This window comes from Cryptotermes secundus, unplaced genomic scaffold (genome assembly GCF_002891405.2).
Source record: "Cryptotermes secundus unplaced genomic scaffold, Csec_1.0 scaffold221, whole genome shotgun sequence".
NCBI classification, from domain to species: Eukaryota; Metazoa; Arthropoda; class Insecta; order Blattodea; family Kalotermitidae; genus Cryptotermes; species Cryptotermes secundus.
In genome coordinates, this window is record NW_019722428.1 from 11,553 (window position 1) to 33,975 (window position 22,423).

A 22,423-nucleotide genomic window follows, 5' to 3' on the forward strand; every position below is an offset into this window, starting at 1 on the left:
TCTTGAGGAACAACAATGTGTTACTGCTTCACCACTATACCAAGAACTGATTAAGAAAGAATTTTTAATTAAACAATTTTAACAAAAACTATATAATAGATATGAAAAGCTTAATACAAACATCTCACATTAAAGCACTTTGTAATGAATGTTACTGTCTTGATAATGTGTTCGGCAAGATGGTGACAACTGACAAATTTAATAATTATATTACAGATTATTGCAAAATAGTTTAACCAAGGCTGGCTTATGGAACAGATACCAGGGAGACCAAACTTAACACTACATCAGGAAGCTAGTTCTACAGGGATTATGTCACAGTGAACAGTGTTTCCAAAACAATTTGATACAAGATTGTGGGAAATGTCCAGATCATAATACCGAGAATGTACAAGAAATGGCTTTAGAATTTCTGCATAGAGCAAAATGTTGATATTATGGGCTTCTCTGTAATGAAGAAAACTGGTTCCTGCATGACAAGAGGTTATACATTCACATGGGCTACAACCTCTGACATGTGGGACCAAATCTTGGTTTCTGAATTTCATTTTTGTATGTGCAGGTTTTATTGTATATCTTACACTTGCAAGCTACCAGATTACTCTGAATAAAATATTAATTTATGTGCAATACATGTGCATTCTCTTCTGGATATCTTTTACAATAGGAACTTAATATTCAAAATTTCACCTCCCAAGCATAGTCAGTCAGATGCTTCGAAAAAATGAAAGCTTCATTGAAAAATGAAGTTCCAAATATCAGAATATAATGGTTCTGGAAGCCCAAAACTACGCAAGGAAATTTCCCACATGGAAAATATGTTAATAGATATAAATGTCAGTATTTTCCTTCCTGAAATGCAAATTATACTATTTTAGTGGAATTTTTGTATAATTTGAATAACAGCTGAAAGAAACTGAAAGTATATACCAGTATAAATATGTTTCAATTTCAAATTACTGAAACGGTTTCTGCACCATTACAATCTTTCATTTATCAACTATATCAAAAACATAAATCTTTCATGAAATCTGACATTAAATTAAAACATTACAACATATCTCATTCAACAACTTCCACTTAAACTTGTACATGGAAATATCCCCCATGAAGTCAGTAACTGACATCCACTTGCACAGTTTAGCTATTTTAACAGTACACATGGTTCATCCTTGTACCTTCACCTCTGAACAGCTGCAGAGTTTAATGCTGTGTTCTGTGTCTCTGAGTTCACAGTTGTATTCTGATTACTTAAAACGTTCGAATGATGGTTTGTGGTGAGGGCTACATATACCTGACTCTTATTACGAAGTTCAAAAACTTGTTGAATAGCTTCACGAAAGCACAAGAAGTTGTAATCGATGATACCTACAACAAAGATTAAAGAAAAATGTTTTCTTGAATACCAATCAATCAAACTCTTACAGTTTTACTATAATTCCAAAAATCCTGCTATAATCCCCTTCATTTGATTATATTAGTCCTAACAGAGTACCCCTAACTGTACATGTCACAAACAGATAAGTGGTTGCAGGTGTATCCATAACTTCTCAGTAATTACATACACGTGAACACTAAAACTCCAAATCAATAATATTATGATTAAAACAGTCTTCTGACTTAGGGAGGTATGAAATCGGGCGGAAGTGCATATGTTAAGTTTGTCAACAAACGATAAATATACAAACACAATGAATGGCAATTCATAAGTAACTTTATGGAGTAGAGTCCCTTTTTAAGGAACTGACAGCCACCCAGCTGGTCAAGAAATTTCTTCAATTTATGGTAGTCAAAGGTTCAATACTATGTTCGTAAGAGCTCACCACTGGATGACACCTTCAGCCAAATCAATGTAGTCCACACCCTCGCACCTTACTTATTTAGGATTAATTTTAATATCATCTTTCCATTTTCGTCTTGGTTCCCCCAAGTGATTCTTCCCTCCAGGTTTTCCACCTAAAGTTTTGTGTGCTTTTTTAGTAACCCCATGTATGCTATGTGGCCAATCAATCTCATCTTGATTTACTGACCCTACCAATATTTAATGATGGCTATAAATTATGAATTTTTTATCTTGTTACTTCATTTCCCTCAGGTATAAGCACTCTCCTCTGCAGTTTTTTCAAACACAATCTGCCTATTCTTTCCTTATGGCGAAAGAATATATTTCACATCCATACAAAAGAAAACACAACATTTCAATTTTCTGATTTTTTGAAAGAAGATTAAATAAGATCTGAATTAAACTGCAGCAAGCATTCCCTGAAATACGGTATTTCTTACAATTCAAAACTGCTTGATTTTTAGAGTTGGTTATTTAATGATGCTGTCTGTCTGTATCAAGACTATTATGCTGATGACAGGATAATTAATGAATATGGAACAGTCTGTGGAATGAAAACTGACAAGGAAAACCTATTCCAATTCCCCTCTGTCCACCACAAATCCCACATGATCTGACCTAGGATCAGACCGGGGCTACCATGGTGGAAAGCCAGTGATTCACTGCCTGAATTATGGCACGTTTAAAATTTCTTTGTTGTTTGCAACTATAAGTTCAAAAATAATAAAATAATCTACCAAAACATGTCGACAGCAGCACAAAATTTGAATGAATATAACACAAGGCACAACTTCATATGAGAGAATTAAAATCTGAAACAGATGTAAAACCTGCACATTATCGTGACATCTTTTAAACACTAAAAAAATGCTTTGCATTTGTTTGCATTTAATTTTGTTTGCCAAATGTGATGTGGGTTTATGTAATCACTTCTGGTTATTTCCTGAATCTTATGAAACAGTGAACTGAACATACAAATCTTTACTGTTGATAAAAGTCATACTAAGATTTCCGTTTCATGATTTATAGAGTCTCAAAGTCACTAAGTTACAAGAGACAGGAAGTTACAACTTTTCCACCACAAAATTAAAAATGCATCAGCTGAAAAGCAACTGCAGTACCAAACCCCTCAAAGCTGTTTTTTTCTTACAGAGAGATGGAACAGAGTAAAGTAATGAAGGCAATTGCATTTTTACATATAAAACTAAACAGCAATGCTACAGATATACAATATATTCTTCCCTTCCAATATACAAGATCATGTTTGCATTTCTTTCAGGCTTTTAAGCATCTTACAAAAAGCACACCACACATCATGAGATATGTAGGTAAGTCAGCAAGTAAGTTACAAATGGATATAGAACTTACCCAAATAGGAGCACTGATTTGAAAAATGCTTTTATTTCTCAACATAATTTCCCTGTACTCTGAGGCACTTGTCCCATCGTTTCACAAGCCCCTGAAAACCAGCAGCATAAAATTCTTCGGGCTGATGTCGGAACCAGGCGGTGACTGGGATCACAAAGGCATACTGCTCACCGCATTCCAACCTCAAGGACAAACCGTAAATGCCGACTCCTATTGTAACATCCTCAGGAAACTTCATAAGACCTTTCAACAGAAGCTACCAGGACTCCTCACCAAAGGCGTGTTGCTCTTGCATGACAACGCGCATCCCCATACTGCCAACAAGACCAACACTGCAAAATTTCAAGTGGGAGGTCCTCAAGCATCCTCCATATAGCCCCGACCTTGCTCCAAGTGACTTTCATTTGTTCGGCCCTCTTAAATATCATCTTTCAGCTGAACATTTTCCCGATGATGAAGCTGTAGATAGGGAAGTCACCCAAAGAATTTTATGCTGCTGGTTTTCAGGGGCTCATGAAACGATGGGACAAGTGCCTCAATGTACAGGAAGATTATGTTGAAAAACCAAAGCATTTTTCAAATCAGACTCTTCCTTGCTTAAGTTCTATATCCATTTGTAACTTACTTACTGACTTACCCTCGTATTTTCTTATTTAATAGACACAAGCATTAATCCCACTGAAATTTCAACAGGGAATTGTTATAAACAAATTCTGCCAAAGTACCTTACCTCAAAAACGCTGAAAATTGTGGAACAACTCCATTTATACTAAAACACTCAACTTAAAAAAATAACAATGTATATGTTCCTCCTACCCAGATGAAATATTTTTGGCAAAGCTTGCTTATAGAAAATAAACTTTGTCAAAAATATTTAACTTGTCTTTTTCTTCAACTGGCAGCAAACAGAACACCATCACAAAGGTCTTTACCTAGTTCATATATTAAATCATGATTTTATGAATACATACTACAAACAATGGAATTCTTTTTTGGGGGGTAAAGGTAGTGACTAAAATGGTAACTGAAGAATTGGTACTTCTCACTTCCATGGTCCTCTCTCTAATTACTAACAACATTAACTTCTGCATGAGGAAGAGATAAAGAAAGAATTGCAAGCCTTTGCGCACTACTATACTACATAAACGTTTATGATGCATTTTCTTGACAAATTTAATACCAATACCTGTGAAATATTCACATGCAATCAAAACACAACTGCAAAAAAGATTTAAAGTTCAACAAAATGCTCTCATCTATTCATTTACAGAATGGATGCATTCTGCGTCACAACAGTCTTTTCTGATTATTTTACTTGACTACAAATTTCTACAACTGTCTTCCTTCCCTTTCTGATGATCCCAGCATTTAGCATACACCTTAAACTCCCAGAGAGATTTTAAAATGGCAAAGCTAGAATAAAACCTAACAGGAAGAATATCAAGAGCAGTACTGTGCTGAAATCTCAAACAGGTTTGTAGCTTTGGAAAACTTAGACACTGAGGTGGATATTAACAGAGCCTGGGAAATTATTAGTAGTGGTAGCATGTGTAAGGGGTGGGCCATAAGATCCGGCCTTTTGCACTGTGACCTTCAATGATCTATTGTGCTTCCCCTTTGGATTAACACTTTATTAATCCTACACTTCAAATGAAATATAGGACTTTATTTACGGGAACATCATAAAAGTCACTTGGTTCCAAAATTGGGAAACTATTACAGAGAATACAAAAATTTCAGCCAAACACAGTCTAAGTTATTATGAACTGAATAAGCATACCATGATTCAACAAAGGATAATGTGAATTACTAAATGAGTGAAATTGCAGTTGTTACAGGTTGCAAGTGAAATATATGGCAACAATCTGAACAGCATAAAATGTGAAGCTAGCAAGCATTTCAGGAATAAAAGTGGGAATATCTGAAAGAAAAAATTAATGAACTTGCAACCAACAGTAAGAACAACAACATAAATAGAGGAAATTTAAGAGGGGTTACAAACCCAGCAGTAACTTAGTAAAGGGTGAGAATGGTGATCTGCTTGCAGGTTCCCACAATATTTTTAATAGGCGGAAGAAGAACCCCCAGTTATTGAATGTACATAGGTCAGTGATGTTAGGTAGAGAGAAATACATACAGCTAAGCTGTTAGTACCTAATCCAAGTCCTTTTGAGGTTGAAATTGCTGTTGCAAAGTTGAAAAGTTATAAATCGCCAGGTAGGCATCAAATTCTGGCAGAACTGATTCAAGCAGGAAGAAAAACATTACGGTATGAGATCCATAAACTCATTAATTCTATTTGGAATAAGGAAAAATTGCCTGATCTGTGGAAGAAGTCTATTATTGTACCAATTCACAAGAAGGGCGATCAACCTGACTGTGGTAATTATTGTGAGATATCACTGCTATCAACTTCATGCAAAATTTTATCCAATATCCTTCTCTCAAGGTTAAGTCCATATAAAAATGAAATTATTGGTGATCATCAGTGTGGTTTTTGACATAACAGATCAACTATTGATGAGATCTCTTGCATTTGTCAGATACTGGAGAAAAAATGGGAGTACAATGTGACAGTACATTAATTCTTGAGTAGCTGCACAATTGGCAACTTCCAAGAAGTTGGTTACTACATTCACAAATTCAGATATAATAATTAAGAGCATATATCTAAGACCTTACCTTGCCTGTCGAAATTGTCTTCTCGGAGAATGCAAACTAATGCTAAGAACTTGTTTACTTCCCTAAGATACAATATGGTGCCATTGTTCAGTTTAATCAGACTAGAACTCTGAAAGTCAAACGCTGCTGCCTCTGTGTCATCCTGTAGACTGTAAAACGAGAAAGAGAATGATACATATTACAAGAAGAGATTTTTGTTTCTTTATTCTAGATGGAAACTACCTGACGCTAACTGCTAATCCCATTACTTGCAAGGCTACAGATTCATGCGGATGTTGAATAACATGGACACACAAACCATACTGTTGCATTCTAGATTTAAGACATTTCTCATTTGGAAGACATAAAGACAGATTTTAAGATGGTGGGGCATGAGGTTGGAATTGGACTGGGATCATTTCCAATGACATGCTTTGATATTCGTGAATTTGAACCTCTGGGCTCTGCTATGAATGTCAGTTAACTAGTTTCTGATATGCTCACTTTTATGCTAGGGCATAAGTATTCTCATTTATGGAGCTCTGTGATAACTTACAAGAAAATTTGCTAAAAACATACCCATATATACATGAGACATCTATTACTACATCAATCATGTCACAGCACAATTCATAACTCTGCATATCAACGGGTGATGAGTCTGTTGCAATGTAGATTTTTGACACCACATCAAATAAAAATGCCTTTTCTATAGCTGAATTCTGAAATCACAAAATAAATCAGATTACTTACATATTGTCACGTATATAGGGTTGCATGACTAGTAATAATGGGTTCTAGATTTGATGATTGGATTTATTGGCACGTCTTTACTATTACAATCAATTATAACAGCTCACACATTGAATTCTTTCTGAATGCCTGTCTGCTGAACATCGTCTGAAGAATCTCTCAGCTGCCTGAATCTCGGACTGGTCTCAATTATTCTGGCTTTTATGCAATGTTTACCGAGTGTTGCTCAGCAATTGATTGTTCCAGCGGGTTGTCCCAGAAATGTGTTTTAACCACGTGTTGTCTAGCAATGGACTATTTCATCACACAATATACATGAACTTAGTAACATGTAATGCTTTACGTTACTCTCAACTGAGGACTATGATGAACACCGCAGTGTAATGGCTTGTATTTGGGAGTTCCTGAGTTTAAATCCTAGTTCAGAAACTGACTATCATGACAGAGGTATTTTTAGGATTTTCTTATGGCCCTCCAGACTTACATGGGCATCTTCCCTCATAATAAGCCCCAGTAGCCTGATTCCATGTCCTTTGCAAAAGTGGAGGGACAAGCTGCTCAAATAACTGAGAATCATAAAGGGACCAAAAATCTACTTGAATACCTTTAGAGTAAAAAACATGTTTACCTCCTTTGTCTGATCTTCAACACAATTCTTTACCTTAAAGGCAAAACAACAGTTACAAGAGCTCAAGAGTGTCTGTGCCTAACATGGTGAAGTAGGTGAGCAAGTTAGGATAGTATTACATAAGAAGAAGAAACGTTAATTATGCAGGAAACCTGTTATTTTTAGGATTGGGTTACTGAGGAGGGTATGATGGGCAGTGCACAAGGCCAAGATTTGAGAAGTAAAGAATGCATATAGAATTCCAGTGGAAAAGTCTCCTGGAAAAAGATCACTTCAAAAAATGTGGGAGGATAAGACCAACATGAAAACACAAAGAGTCCATGATCTCAGAGAAGAGACTGTGACAGTCAGTGGTGAGCTGAACCTCATATCCAATAGCATTGGCAGTGATGAATATTTGGATTTTGCTACCAGAAAGATAATTATTTTAAAATGAACTGCAAAATATACATCTTGTTACTTGTAAACCATAATGCAGGAAGTATAAATTTCTACTTGTCTTTTATAAAATACTAAAACTGCCAATTTCTTACCATTAACAAAAAATTACAATTCCCACATTTTTACTATAAACATTCAAACATATAAGTTTTTTTATTGCTAATAATACAAGTATATGTATCACTTTCTAACTTTTATAAAAAATAATTACAGTCAACCTATATCCATGTATGTTTAACACGTAGAGGGACATATGAACCCACTGCAAAAATTACACCAATCCACATTACTGTTTAAGAGAAACAATGAAGATTAAAGTTGAAATCTGTTCTGAGTAGGATGATGATTCTAAATGATGAATTTAGAAGAATGTGGATGAAGAGTTTGTAACACAGTTAATGGTCCTCTCGCAGCACTTGTAATGAGACAGCAGAAAACCATGGAAAACCTTAATCCAATTAGCCAGCCAAACCTGAGACTGCCTGAATATGAAGCAGAGGGTAAACCGCTAAATCACTGTCTTCATCTGGACTACATTCTCACAATCTGGTGGTGACTTGTTGGACTAATTACATAACACTTACTTATGATGTGTATTTGTATCAACCCTCTTACAGTGCACCCAATTTCACCTTTCTCTTCACTACATGTTTCGGCACTAATGTGCCATCTTCAGGTGTGGTTTTATTTATGTCAAACCATTGCACTGTATGCCATCATGTCTCTTTTATAAAATGATTAAAATGTATATATGTCATGTATAATAATAAAGTTTATATATTAAAACTTTTCAAGATTTATCATCTATACGTCACACTGCAAATTCGCGAGTTACATCAATTGTCTCCTATGGGAGTACTCTTCCTATATTCTTGTGTATATTGTGTCCTGTGTTGTGTCCTTCCCTTGTGACTGTGTGCATTGTATTGCACTTACTTACAAATCTAGTTCTCTCAATAAATTACCTTACCGATATTAGAATATTGAGCAGGTTCTCTAGCGTTGGTAACTGAGGAATCAACTTCTGCACCACTTTACTGAATGCTTCAAAGATACTATGGTCATATATTGATGTTAAGTGGAAGCTTAAGTGAATTTGGTCACAACCTGAAATAGGAAATGGAAATTAATTGTGTTTCTTGTGACATGGTGAGCATAACATGAACAAGGTCTGAAAAGTAACGTAAAAAAGGCAAAGTTCTCCCTGTGCTTAACTAACTAAGCACTATGCCATGAAGGTGTATTGGGGGAGTGGTTGTAGAGATCCACATTATCTTGAGCTCGGTATTAGCTGGAGGTGAGTAAACAGCTTCATGCCCCTGCTGCTTCACCCCCATTGAAAGAGCCCCTGGTACACACTGGATAGGAGGCTGGGTGTGCCCCAGAGTCAGACTGGACACCATGGAGAAGAGAAAATTCTGACCCTACTGGGACGGAAATGCAGGAATAGCAAGATGTGGCTGATTTGTTTGATCGATGGGGCTGGAAAGTGCTGTACCATCCACCATACTCCCCATTACTTGAGCCTTTGTGACTTCGACTTGATTCCTAAGATGACGGAACCACTTCGTGGCATTTGCTTCAGAACTGTTCCAGAGATTCTTCCGGCAGTAGACCACTCCATTCGAACTATCAACAGAACAAGCGCTGCTAAAGGTATCCTACAACTTCCACATCGCTGGCAATGGGTTGTACACAATGCTGGCGACTACATTGAAGGACAGTAAAACTTCAAAACATGCATCTATTTTGCATCAATTGTAAATAAATAGTTGCCACTATTAAAGTTCCAACCCTCAGATAAGACAAAAAACCACGTTTCAGAGTTTGTCCAGTGATTGAGACTAGCTCTTTCTAACGGGCCCAACTGAGTAGGTCTATCCAGCCCCATCCACCTGAGGACGGAGACAGATTCAGTTTCCGAAACGTTGCGGTTTTTTGTCTTATATATACCAAACGATGGATAGAGTCCAAAATAAACCTAATAGTTCTGTACATTATATATGCAGCTTCAATCATAAGCACATTCAATGTTGCTGAATGAAACACATGGTACAAAAGAATGTTGTTACTTTACTTTTTGAACCTGCTCCATATAAATACGAGCATAAAAATGCTGAACAAGGAAGAAATATACTGGTATCAATCTACTAAACTATATAAAGCTAATGCTCCAAATCATAAGAGAGTTAACTTTATACACTACAGATCACTATTTCTCAAAGCATAGCTACCAGTTATTTCAATGAATACAAACAAAATCCAATGCAAGGAGGTTTAAAATGTCCTTAACATATTACGGCCCTATTACTTATTAACAAACACAAAACTTGACGCCAAAACTTATCCCCATAATGCCTGAACAATTTAATGGCTGCAATGAAGGAGAATGTCTGAAGAACGTGCAGTCCTGTTTATATTTACACAATTACCAGCTTCTTAACTCTGTTACTAAACTGTAACCTGATATATCTTCACATTACTTTGTTGGTAAAGAGTTTCTCTTTAAGTAGAACATTCTCACTATTACTCTATAATAACAAAGAGCAGCCATTGTTAACAGTTTAAAAAGTTACAGAAATACAGTGCACATCAGCATATATTTGTTTTGCTTCATTCAAATTTTGGATTCCTTTGTGTCTGCATACCATAAATAAATAAAATTCCTCGATATCTCTTTTACGACCACAGTAAGCACCCTATATAAACTGACATACTAACAACAAAATGTTACTTAAAACTGATTACAACCATCAAAATTCTGATCTGAGAACACTTGCTGTAGACTACTGCAGAGTAAACTATAAAGTTCTACCCACATTTCTGAAAAATGAAGCAAACAACTTGAAAAGGCAGGGTAGGTTGGATACAACAGAAGTGGGTATCCCTTAACACAGAAACTGCAGAGACATTTTTCGGATTCATGACTATTTATAAAAGAGACTAACAAATAAAACACATTTATCATTACATACTACCAATAAGGCAGTGCCATAGCTGAAGCGGTTAGTCACTGGCTTCCCACCGTGGAGGACTGTGTTCAATCCTGGATCTGGTCAAGTGGGATTTGTGATGGACAAAGTGGAGCTGGGGTGGGTTTTCTCCAAGTACTTTGGTTTCCCCTGCCAATCTTCATTCCACCACATCCTCCATCATCATAACCACCTGGGGCAGGCTACAATAGGCCAATCAGTGGCCGTCATGCCAAGTGGAACCAGTTGGACTCCACCCCCCACTAAGGGAATTTTAATTTTTCTGCCAATACTCATATTTATATTTAGCATATTTATAAATATAAATATCTGCTTAACATGGGCCAGCATGCCATTTGTGGAAGCAGGTGTCACGCCTCTCACTGGTGAAAGTTCCTTCCACTAAAAGTTGAGTTAGCATGAGATTCTAGGCAAGAGTCAAATGCTCCATATGTTTTCCATGCATACTTCTCAGATGCACAAACAGCAGTAAAGCTTCCCTACATTTTGCTTTGTTTACTACTGCTGAGCTATATTTGTATGCCATATGGCATTTCATTAACTTTTCAAACCTTTTTAATTTCATCTAAGCAATATGTCTTCAAATATTGTAAATATTAATGGGTAAAAGTATCAACACCGCATACACTGTCTTATCATTACTGGACAGATCACTACTCACTGGAGTCTGCCAGATCATCATTGGCTCGCTGATGAATATCCCTTTGAGTTTCCATCTTGTAATCATCTGAAAGACCATCCACCTTGTGGATAAATACTTCAAATCTAATACCCTGGTTAACCTTGAAAGCTTTTGTTACTGTGAGGTGAAGTTTATTTAATGCATCCGTATAATCGTCCTGAAATTAAACACAAGCAAATTGAACTAATATCCTTACTACCCTACATTCCATTTACCTATCACAGACACCAGTCAGGTATTCTCTGGAATATATCTTATCCATTTGAATTACTAAATTAATAATTACTGTCTGTAATCAATCGATGTGTATCTACCTGAGCGTCGATGACAAAAACTAAGGCTCCACAGCCTCCAAATATCATATCAGAATCAAACGTAGGATCAAAGAAATCAATCTGTCCTGGAAAATCCCATATCTGGAACTGGACAAAACTAGAGTTGGAGATGTCATCTTTTATGATTTTATTGGTGCTTTCCAAGAACAATGTTTCATTTGGTGACATTTTATGGAACACCACTTTCTGGATTGAAGATTTACCACTTCTACATAAATTACAAAGAAAAACGTCATCAGTGGCATGCACACTTAAACAATACAGTAGCATCACCATTTACATTACTCACTTTACAGTTTCCCCTTCTTCAATGACTGACGTACATAATTCCTCTACAATCAAGACTATGTTAAATTAATTTTATTTAAGTTTTCTCTGGCATCAAAGTTTAAATCTGCTCTCTCCAATTTCCAGTACACATTATCAGGAAGTTTCAATCATCTAGAAACAGTACTACTTACGCGGTGCAATCCAAAAGTTCCCAAAATATATTAATAAAAACTATTATATCTTACCTGGATCTTATTCTGCACCATCACCTTCAAAGTAGTCCGCTTGGGAGCGCATACACCGATCCCAGCGTTTCTGCCACTTTTGAAATGCATCCAGGAAGTCTTTCTTTGTTAAGGTGTTTAGTACTGTCTGCATTTCCACTTGAATTTCCTCAACTGTATCAAATCTTCGCCTCTTCAACTTGATTTTCATCTTGGGGAAGAGAAAGAAGTTGCACAGAGCTAAGTCTGGCGAGTATGGTGGGTGGGGAACAACTGCCATCTTGTTTTTAAAGAGAAAGAAGTCGCATGGAGCTAAGTCTGGCAAGTACAGTGGGTGGGGAACAACTGCCATCTTGTTTTTAGCCAAATATTCCTGCACAATGTAAGCCGTATGTGGTCGTACGTTGCCACGGTGGAGTACCCAGTCGTTCGTGCGCCACTTCTCTGGACGTTTTCTCCTCATGTCCTCCCTTAAACGCCTTAGAACATCGCGCTAGAACTCTTTATTGACTGTCTGACCAGGAGGGATGAACTCCTTATGGACAATCCCATCAATATAAAAAAAAAAACAGATTAACATGGACTTAATGTTGCTCTTGACTTGTTGAGCTTTTTTTGCCTGGTCAAGGTGAAGAAGGGCTCTTCCATTGTGATGATTGCTGCTTACTGCTTACTTTCAGGGTTGCAGTCATAAACCCAACTTTCATCACCTTAGACAGAAAGTTTGGATCCTCTTGAAGCTGTTGTTGAAGTTCCCTGCAGACTTCCAAGCGATGCTACTTCTGTTCATTTTGCAGCAGTCGTGGCACAAACTTCGCTGCAATTCTCATGTTCAGTTCCTCTGACAAATTTGTTGACATGTAGCATAACTTAGTCCCAAGGTGTTACAGAGGTCTTGGAGGGTCAGTCTATGATCTTGCATAATCAGATCCCTAAATTTTGTGACATGGTCTGGTGTGGTGCCAGCTGACGGCTGTCCCGAACGATCGTCATCATCAGTCAATGTTCGGCCATTTTTGAAATGTTTATACCAGTCGTAAGTTTGTGGCTGGCCTAAACTGTTGTCACCAAAACTTGCTTCAACATTTTGTACGTTTCTGCAGAGGTTTTCCCAAGTTTAAAACAAAACTTTATACAAACACGCTGCTCTCTCAGGTCAGCCATCGCAAAACCGCAAACTCACGGAAACACAATGGAAATACTTTCACCAACAATAAACCCAACCACTCAACTTGACGCCGTTTGCCACACTGATTCAAGAAGGGTGTGTGGGGAGACACCTAGCGGTATTTCGATGTACTCATAACCATTTGTGCACAAAATTCAAATTTCGGGAACTTCTGGATTGCACCACATACATATGGACAAGTATTTTATGACGAAAAAAGGATTGCATACTGCTTTCTTGCATACAGTTCTATTAAAAATACTATACATCTTAAAAACTGTACACGATAGTTAACCTATAAAAAATACACAATTTCAACACCAAAATCTAAGTCAAAATAAAATACAAATGTGTCTAGTGGCTCAAAATGAAGAGATAATATACATGACATAAAAAGAATTTTGAATGAGAGGCAGAATTTTGGCAATAATAAGGTTTTAAACAGTACAGTACATTGAGAGTTCCAAGTTTTCTTCACTGACCTTCTGAGCCCCATAAGAAGAATCCTTGGCTTCTGTTCACCAACTAGTGGCCCTGGAAGTCCATCTCCATCCTGATCAAAAGGACCATAACCAAAATCTTTGGGAAATGACCCCACATCATACCCAGCATTATACTGATCATCATCATCCTGCTCATACGACTGCTAAAAGCAAAACAAGTATTAATGTTTTCCACTGAATGTCAACATTACAATGTATAAGACGAGAAATACATTACATGACATTTACATATTTATAACTTACAATAATTTTATTTTCACCTCAAAAAATTTCTTTATTTTATTTCTGTCTTTGATTTCTTTCATTCTGGTCCATCACACTAACAGTACAACACATAATATAAATACAAGACATATTACAAATTTCTATCAACCCATAGCAAATTTTACGGTATATCAAAAGGGAGTGTATTATATGGGCATAAAAATTTATAATAATCTTCCTTCTTATATAAAAGAAGAGTCACTCAACCCTAAGAAGTTCAAAATTTGTTTAAAGCGTTTTCTTTATCTTCATCATTTTTATTCTGTGGAAGAATATTTCCAATATAAGTCATTATAAGTTAATGATTATGCATTCACTAGAATCACCTGTTGATCATCCAGTCTTTTATTAGTATTATTCTAGTCATTATTCTATTATTCTAGTCTAGTCATTTAAGCAATTTCTGTGATATGTTCAAACTGACATTGTTTAAATTTAAACTGCATGTTTCATTAAATTAACTTATATGACTGGAATCTATTTGATTCTACATGTTTTGTTTCAATTTTTGTATTTTATACTTTTTTATTTATGTACTTAGTTCTTGCTCTATTAATTTTAAGAATAATCACTGTATGGACATATCCTATATCTCACTTGTATTGTGGATCCATGGAACGAAAAATAAATGAATGAATGAATGAGCACAGCATGCCACAAACACAGAGAGGACAACATCAAAGAACCCTCTTCTTGAGAACGACAAGGCAGTACACGTTTGGCCTCTGTCAAGAGAATTAATAAGAGGGACGACACGAACCTGCCTGGTTTACAAATTCCAATAGTCTTAACAAACCAATCATAAATATTTTAATGTATTGGAACAGCCACTGTAGTTGTAAAGACTTTAGATTTTATAGCCAATTGCATATTATTAATATTATACGTATACATTTTAACTTTCAGAACATATATTGTAATAGTAGCTTCCAACTGTATTGATGTAAAGGTGTCCCTCTGATGACGGTCTCTGAAGACCAAAACATGCGAGGGCATAAATAATTGAAATAAAAAAAATCTTCACCAGTCACACTCGATGGAACTGTTCAACTTTTCATGTTATTTCTGTCTAGTATAGTGGCTTACTCTGAAGATGGAAAACTGCACATCTAAACCCAATGCATAATGAGAGTTCCATAATTTGTACACTTCTCAAAATCCTCAAATATTATGTGAGTGAGGAAATCAAGGACAATTAGATGGGTGTGATATGTACCATACATGAGAGATATTAGAAATAAATACAAAATTTTGATCGGAAAAAATATGAAGGGAAGAGACCACTTGGAAAACCTAGGCATATATGGGAGGATAATATTAGGATACAGCATAAAGATATAGGGCTGGTGGGTGTGGATAGAGTATCTGGCTTAAGATAGAGACTAATGGCAAGCTCTTGTAAAAACGTTAATAAACGATGATTGCATAAAAGCTGGCAATTTATCTTTTAAATTCTCAACAGTAAATTCAGCTGCATCAAAACTACACTCAGGTATGACAGCCTTGGCTACACACATTCATGGATTCTGCACAGATTTTTTTCCAATCTTTTACCAAGTTAAATCAAGAAAAATTCTGTCTTCTGGGATACACAGCTGTGTAGTCCTGTGGAAGTTCACATTCAGTGGTCTATATACTGTTATGTCCCAGGAGACAGAACTCTTCCTGTCATCATTGTGAGAACTTAAAAATTCAAGTTAATTCCAGGGTTGTAGCCCTTCATAAATTAATTTATGTTTTTATAACAATTTCTTAATGTTTATGGTTTTAACGTTCCAAACTAATACATTCGTCGTTCATGTATTTGTTCCTGAAAGTTACAGTAATTTCATATCTTACACTGTTACGATTATTCGCCATCATTAGGCATGGATTCTGCAAACACTGCAATTTAACCAGCTTCTTTTTTTATATTAATTCTGAGTACTCTTTGCCAAACTATGGTTCTTGTAGTTACCATAGGATTCTGACGATGGTGTATAACACACTGATATGCTGGGATTTTGGACTTTATCCATCGTCCTGGTTTTTAAGATAACAAATAAAAACACGTCCAGTGGTCCAGTGATTGAGGCTAGCTCTTTCTAAGGGACCCAACTGAATAGGTGTTTTCCTTCACCTGAGGACGGAAACAGATCCAGTTTCCGAAACGCCGTGTTTTTATTTGTTATCTTAAAAACCAGGACGATGGATAAAGTCCAAAATCCCAACATATCAGTGTATGGTTCTTGTTTTAATTCATAATATCTTAAGCTCTCTAAATGAAGCTTTGATACTCTCAGAAGTCCTACTGGTATGCATATATTGACTTAAATTTTCCAAAGCAGTATTCATATTTCAGATTTGAATCAGATTCTGTTCCTTAACTTTCACATTGTTTAGCTACTTGGAATTAAATCTTCCCATATCAAACTCCTGCTTTGATCGTTTACTTAGTGAAGTCTTTCCCTTCATACAGTATACTGGAATGTGCTGCAAGAGATTCTGTCCTCAGGAACCATCATTCTTCTGCCACTTCAAACCTTATCATTAAAGGAAGTAACCTGATTCCTAATTAGGCAGTGTCAATGAATGACAGAAACATATGACATCTCCCCTGAAAGTTCAGCAGTCTTTACAGAGTGCGAATCACAGAGATGTTTTTGGCAGGCTATCTTCAAATACAGGTTTAACCTCTTCAAGTCTACTGGGACATACATATCCCACAACTGCAAACACTAATCATTTTATCAATCTTTTAAAATTTCCTTTTAAATCAGACCTGAAAGTGTCAGGTTGTCTTCCAGTACTTCACACACAATTATTTAAGACTAAACAGTGATCCGTCATTTCAGGAATTTTAAAATACAATGAATTCAATAAACATGACAGCCTCTCATGACCAAGTCTCTGTCGAAGGGGTAAAGTCAACAAGTCACCAACTACGCTGAGTTAGGTGCTTCAGTAGTGGTCTCCGTAGTCTAGAGGTAACGTTCCCACCTCATGACTCGTGGTATGCGGGTTCAAATATCCGGCGGAGGTCATCGAATTTTTAAGGGTGGAAAAATTCAGGGAACAAGTCCTCCGGGAGGGACTTTAAGCTGTGGGTTCCATGTCGTAGCTTTACGGCACATAAAAGAACCTCATATCTCCAAAGGAGATCACTGAACCAAATTCAAGGACGTTTCCCACCCAACAGCAGTCTCTAAGGCCTCTGATAGATGGGGGAAGCATTATAGATACCGCCAAGCCAGTTGAGAACTTGCTGGTTCAGTCGGGACTGATGGTATGCACCATTATCGGTAGGGTATAGAGACTGGTAGAATATCATAGAGGGAAGCACAATGGACCAATACTGGTCTAAGTGCATGGGGAAATCCACCCTCTCCAATAACTAACTAACTAGGTGCTTCAGTCCCACAGTTTCCTGATCGAATCTTGTACGTCAACATAACAATGTTATCATCATATGATCATTACTACTGATGCTTGTCTTTCTAGATACAAATCTGAAAAATGTTTCACCAACCTGGAACTTGGGCTTGTTTCCAATGTCAACATACAACAAAGAATGGCTGATAAAATTTTAAATGCAGCTCCCAAATTTTTTGTATCTTAATGTGGGAAGTAAATTTAACTCGTTTCTGCATTTCACAGTTTGCATTCATCCCCTGGCTAGAAATATTTGAAACTTATGAAGACTGGGAATTATTGATTAAGACGTTCATATGATATACACAAAACAATACACTGATCAGAGGAAATACATATTTCATACACAAATTTCTACTTCGCAAAGTGAAAGTTGGTATTGGTGCATCCTCAAAGCAAAGAGGACTATGGGTCTTGTGTTTCATGCAGATAGAATTAATTCTGAGAAATATGAAAGGCAGATACTCCACACAGACCAGTAACCTTTAGTCTTTGATCTAACTCCAGTGTCACAACACTGCATTCAGGTGAGTAGGAAAAGCAGCAACCCACTTCGTGCATGTGAATAGTGTAAAAACTGTTCCCTGGGCCAGCTGCCAAATATTCTCCCCATATTCATTCATCAGTAATCTGTCAAGACGACAGGTCCACAGTCTCTTCCAAAACAGTTCCTCCACTTGATGCGATCTAGAGCTTTCTCCTTCAAATGAAACATCTCGCATACATGGTATCTCTGGTTTTGGAAAGAGACTATCCAGGAAATGTGATAATGTGGTAGTTTTTCCATTTGCTTTCCACATCGCAGTACAACAGGCGTTCAAACCACTCTGGTCACGCCTGTTGCTATACGAACTTGAACCATCTCGAGCATTATTTACTCTGTGCTTCAAGTCGCTGCTGATGACGCTGCTTCCGGCATCAGTTTTTGGTGTCTCTCTTCGTCTGATGCCTACCCTTTGACCTGTCCAGCAAGGGAGGCCCTGCCAGTAGCTACGCTACCGCTGGTATAGCTCTCAGGGTCCTTGGCATACTCAAACCCCCTCACCACGATAAGGTGGAGCCACCAACGAGGGGGTCTCCCCATATATACTGCTTTAATTAAAACTGAGGCTATTATTATTATTATTTTGGAGGGGGTGGGTTTCCCCATGCACTGTGACCAGTTGTTGATCTAGTCGCCATGCCCTTCCAGTACTGGTGCTCGCTATCAGCCCCATTCTGCCAGCGAGGTCGGCCACCTCTCTGACAGTGGTCCCCGATACTTCCCCATCTACCAGAGGAATTACTTGGGCGGGAAACTTTGCATAATTTTGCTCAGAGGTCTCCTACAGACATGAGGATCTTATATAAATCTACGACACGGGACACACGGCTTAAAGTCCCTCCTGGACGGCTTGTTCCTTGAATTTTTCTGCCCTTAAAAATTCCACGACTACGGAGGCCGCTAAACTGAGGCTATAAATATGTTCTAACTTTTTTTATAACAATTAACAAATTTTATCTTCATTGATGTACTGTTAGGAATTCTGTTTACACAGTGGCAATTAACAGAAAGATAATAGAACTTTTATACGTTTGATCAGTAATGACAGAAAGATGATTTACTTTTTGCAAATCATACAATAATACTGTAGCTACTGCATGGATCATGCAATGACAAATAAAAGGAGAGTATAATTATGACCTTGATTCATTTTGTTTTTCAGGGCAAAGTACGGATGTGGAACCTGAAAGGCTGACTTGATACTTGATAGGAATTCAGAATACAATCTTCACATCTGTAAAAGTGACATGTGGCCAATAAGCATATAACAACAGTTTTATTACTTGTGTGAACTAGGTGGAAAAGATCAGGTGTTTTGCCTGCTTACATCAGTACAGAGTATCACGACTATTATTAGAACAGCTGTGTGAGTGCAGTTTCACACAGACTGAACAGGATCTTGTAACCATCACATGATGTGAGGGGGTTCTGCACTTTGTTCACCAGGAGCAAATTCTACTTTTGTGTCTTAATTACATAAAAACTTGTAATGCTATGTCAAAATTATCCAATCACATTTGTATGATGACGACCTGCACCAAAAACAAACCTCTGTAACATTTATTTTTCAAAATTTTACTGACTGTGGTCTCTTCTTTCACAACAGTTATATCTTACACAACGTACTTTCATATACCTAACCAGATCCAGTTCAACAAATTCTAACAATGTGTCAGTCATTGAGAACTACAAAATTAAGAATATAATAAAGCCACAACTATTGTTTTTGTCAGGAATATTACAAACCAGTATGATTATATGTAAATGTAGTAGTTCCAGTCCTAAAGATCAGCCAGATGGTTAATCTTTTAACTTATAAAATAAGGAACATGAAAAACTGCATCTATGTGACTGTTCAAACACTTCCTGAATAACGTCATCTAAAATACACACTTATTCGTCCATTTTAACAGTGTTACAGAAGAAAAACGACAAAATTTGGTATTTTCACAATATACCATACCAACATCAAACCTTTTCCAAATCTAACATTCCTATGCTCCATAACACAGGAGTAATGAACTTGGTCTTTGGAATTTAACACATGTATGTGACCAAGCAAATTAAAAAAGCAACTCTTCAATATCCTCCAAATCAAACACGGCATACTGATATTTCACAAACACAACATTCATATGTACGCTGTACTTCAGTACTAACAGCCTATGACCTGCACAAATGTAGAGCAATTTTTCTAACAGTATAAGATCGTGTTTCAGTTCACTTACAATGATATGATAAGAAATAACCTTCCAAACACTGTACAGTTTGCAGTCAACCGTACTAACCTCAACAATGACCTTTGAATTGTCTTCCACACTGACGTTCGTAGGTACAAATGTCCTACACTCTTAAACACAATTACTGAAACATGACCACATTTCAATGTTACAGAATTCCACAAACGTCGATTAAATCCAAGTACGCTCCAGCATAAATATATCATTCAAAGAAAAGAAAAATTTCCGAGGGTACTCCAATCAACTACATACACATCTTTCATCTTAATTTATACATAACTCACCATTATTTAATCTCCCTTATATGCTGAAAGTATTTTGTTCTTACTGACAAAAGTGAAATTCGGAAATTGTACACTTTTTTTTTTGTTTTTCAGTCAATATCGAAGCGGTCACATGAATAACAGCGATAATGCTAATATTCCTGCCTGGGAGTAAACATCCATACACTCAACAGCGCTCACGAGACATCAAACACATCAAGATCATATGATCTGCTTCAAGAAGGGAAGTAGTCATAATAACACTTCATATTAGTTTTGCGAAACACATAACAGTAGTAATCGAGCTTGAAACAGTAAAAACAAAAACACACTTATTCGAATTATACAATTACCACATCATTCGGATAAGAAAATCTGATTGAAATATATAGATTTTATGTTGACTTATGTCAATGTATCCAGTCATTGGATAAGTGGAGGAATGATGAAAAGAGTAATTCTTTGGATATTATCGAACGTCCTAATTTCATTTCATTTATTCACCTCCCATAAATCCTGTCGAGAGTACATTCTCATGCGGATGTGGAGATCGTCCTAGTTACAGTCACAACTAAGGATTACAGTTGTCATCCAATATCATGCACATTTGTATAAAATACTGATAAACATATACAATTTAATAAATAATTGTTGTATGGAACATGTCAGAGACTGCATTCTTTCTCCGCCCTCAGGTAAAAGAACCTACTCTGTTCGACTGGGGATTTTTACTCGAGGACGGAGAAAGCGCGGTGTCCCAAATGACGTTTCAAATATAAATTTTCGGGAATGTCAATAAGCTTGATTATAAATGTTTCCATATGATACAATACATACAGACATATATTTCGCAAGTCCAAAATGTATGGAATTTAACAGAAGGATGTTAGATAGTGGTAAACAAGAAAAGGTAAAGTCCCCGTGCTTAACTAAGCAGGCACTATGCCATGAAGGCATATGGGGGAGTACATCTACAGATCGGTATAGATGCACATTTTCTTGACTTGGGCACAAGCTGGAGTTGAGTGGTAAGCTAACGGGCTTCACTGCCCAGCCGCTTTACAGCTGGTATCCATTGGGTAGGAGGAAATTCTTGACCCTACCGGGACTCGAACTTCAACCCCTCGATTGTCTAGCCCGCAGTCAGCAGCTATACTGACTACGCCATTCCGGCTCCTTGGTAAGCAATATTTGGTAGTGCCTTGTTGACTGCACTCCTTCAAAGAAGGTGAATACTAGACGCAGCGAGAATCCTCGAAAGTTGATAGTCGAATTGGTCAGTCCCCCCCCAATGACTTTTAATGTATTCAGTAATATCCAACCATTGGACTACATGAATCCAATTCACACCCTCAGATGATCCATTTTGATATCTCATTCATGTGTATGTCTCTCAAATGGCCTGCTCCCCTCACATTTTCTGAATAAAATGTCATGCATGTTTCATCTCGTGTGCCACACACCCCATCAATCCTGCCATCCATAATTTGATCATCTTTTTGTTTTTTAATGACTTTTTCCTGTTGTCCTCTCATATTACAAGGGAGCCAGGTATAGCAACTGGTTGGACAACCAAGAGGTCTGAGTTAGAGTCCCAGTACGGGCAAGAATTTTCTTCTCCATGTTGTCCACACTGGTTCTGGGGCCCACCCAGCCTCCTTCCCTGGGAGTAATGTGGCTGGTGCATAAAGCTGACCATCTTGAAGTAGTGCTGAGGTCTGAAAACGTGGATTTATACATCCACTTCCCCATATGCCTTCATCGCATAGTGCTTAATTAGTTAAGCACAGGGACAACTACTTTACCCTTAACCTCTCATATCATAATCTATA

General features: G+C 37.0%; 1 protein-coding gene across 3 annotated transcripts; it reads right to left on the bottom strand.

Moving 5' to 3' along the window:
* Nucleotides 1-1,014: 1,014 nt before the first annotated feature.
* Nucleotides 1,015-21,130, bottom strand: LOC111861319 (ras-related GTP-binding protein C). Of its 3 annotated transcripts, none has more exons than XM_023845779.2 (8): nt 20,613-21,130; nt 13,849-14,009; nt 11,684-11,912; nt 11,349-11,526; nt 8,665-8,801; nt 6,452-6,594; nt 5,894-6,042; nt 1,015-1,368 (listed from the first exon to the last, which is right to left on the bottom strand). In XM_023845779.2, the coding sequence occupies exons 1-8, from the start codon at nt 20,613-20,615 to the stop codon at nt 1,181-1,183; spliced, it is 1,188 nt and encodes a 395-aa protein (XP_023701547.1). In that variant the 5' UTR covers nt 20,616-21,130; the 3' UTR covers nt 1,015-1,180. The 3 variants fall into 3 exon arrangements, with proteins under 3 accessions (XP_023701547.1, XP_023701546.1, XP_033606164.1); XM_023845778.2 differs by having other exon boundaries at nt 13,849-14,012; XM_033750273.1 differs by lacking the exon at nt 20,613-21,130 and adding an exon at nt 20,052-20,365.
* Nucleotides 21,131-22,423: the final 1,293 nt, after the last annotated feature.

Coding starts and splice junctions, on each gene's coding strand:
- LOC111861319 (XM_033750273.1), bottom strand. CDS start 20,195: ATGCCGTGTTTGATTTGGAGGATATTGAAGAGTTGCTTTTTTAATTTG. Junction 11,527..11,683: donor TTTTTGTCATCGACGCTCAG/GTAGATACACAT, acceptor GTTTAATTTCAG/GACGATTATACGGATGCATT. Junction 1,369..5,893: donor AGACAATTTCGACAGGCAAG/GTAAGGTCTTAG, acceptor TCTTTGTTGTAG/GTATCATCGATTACAACTTC.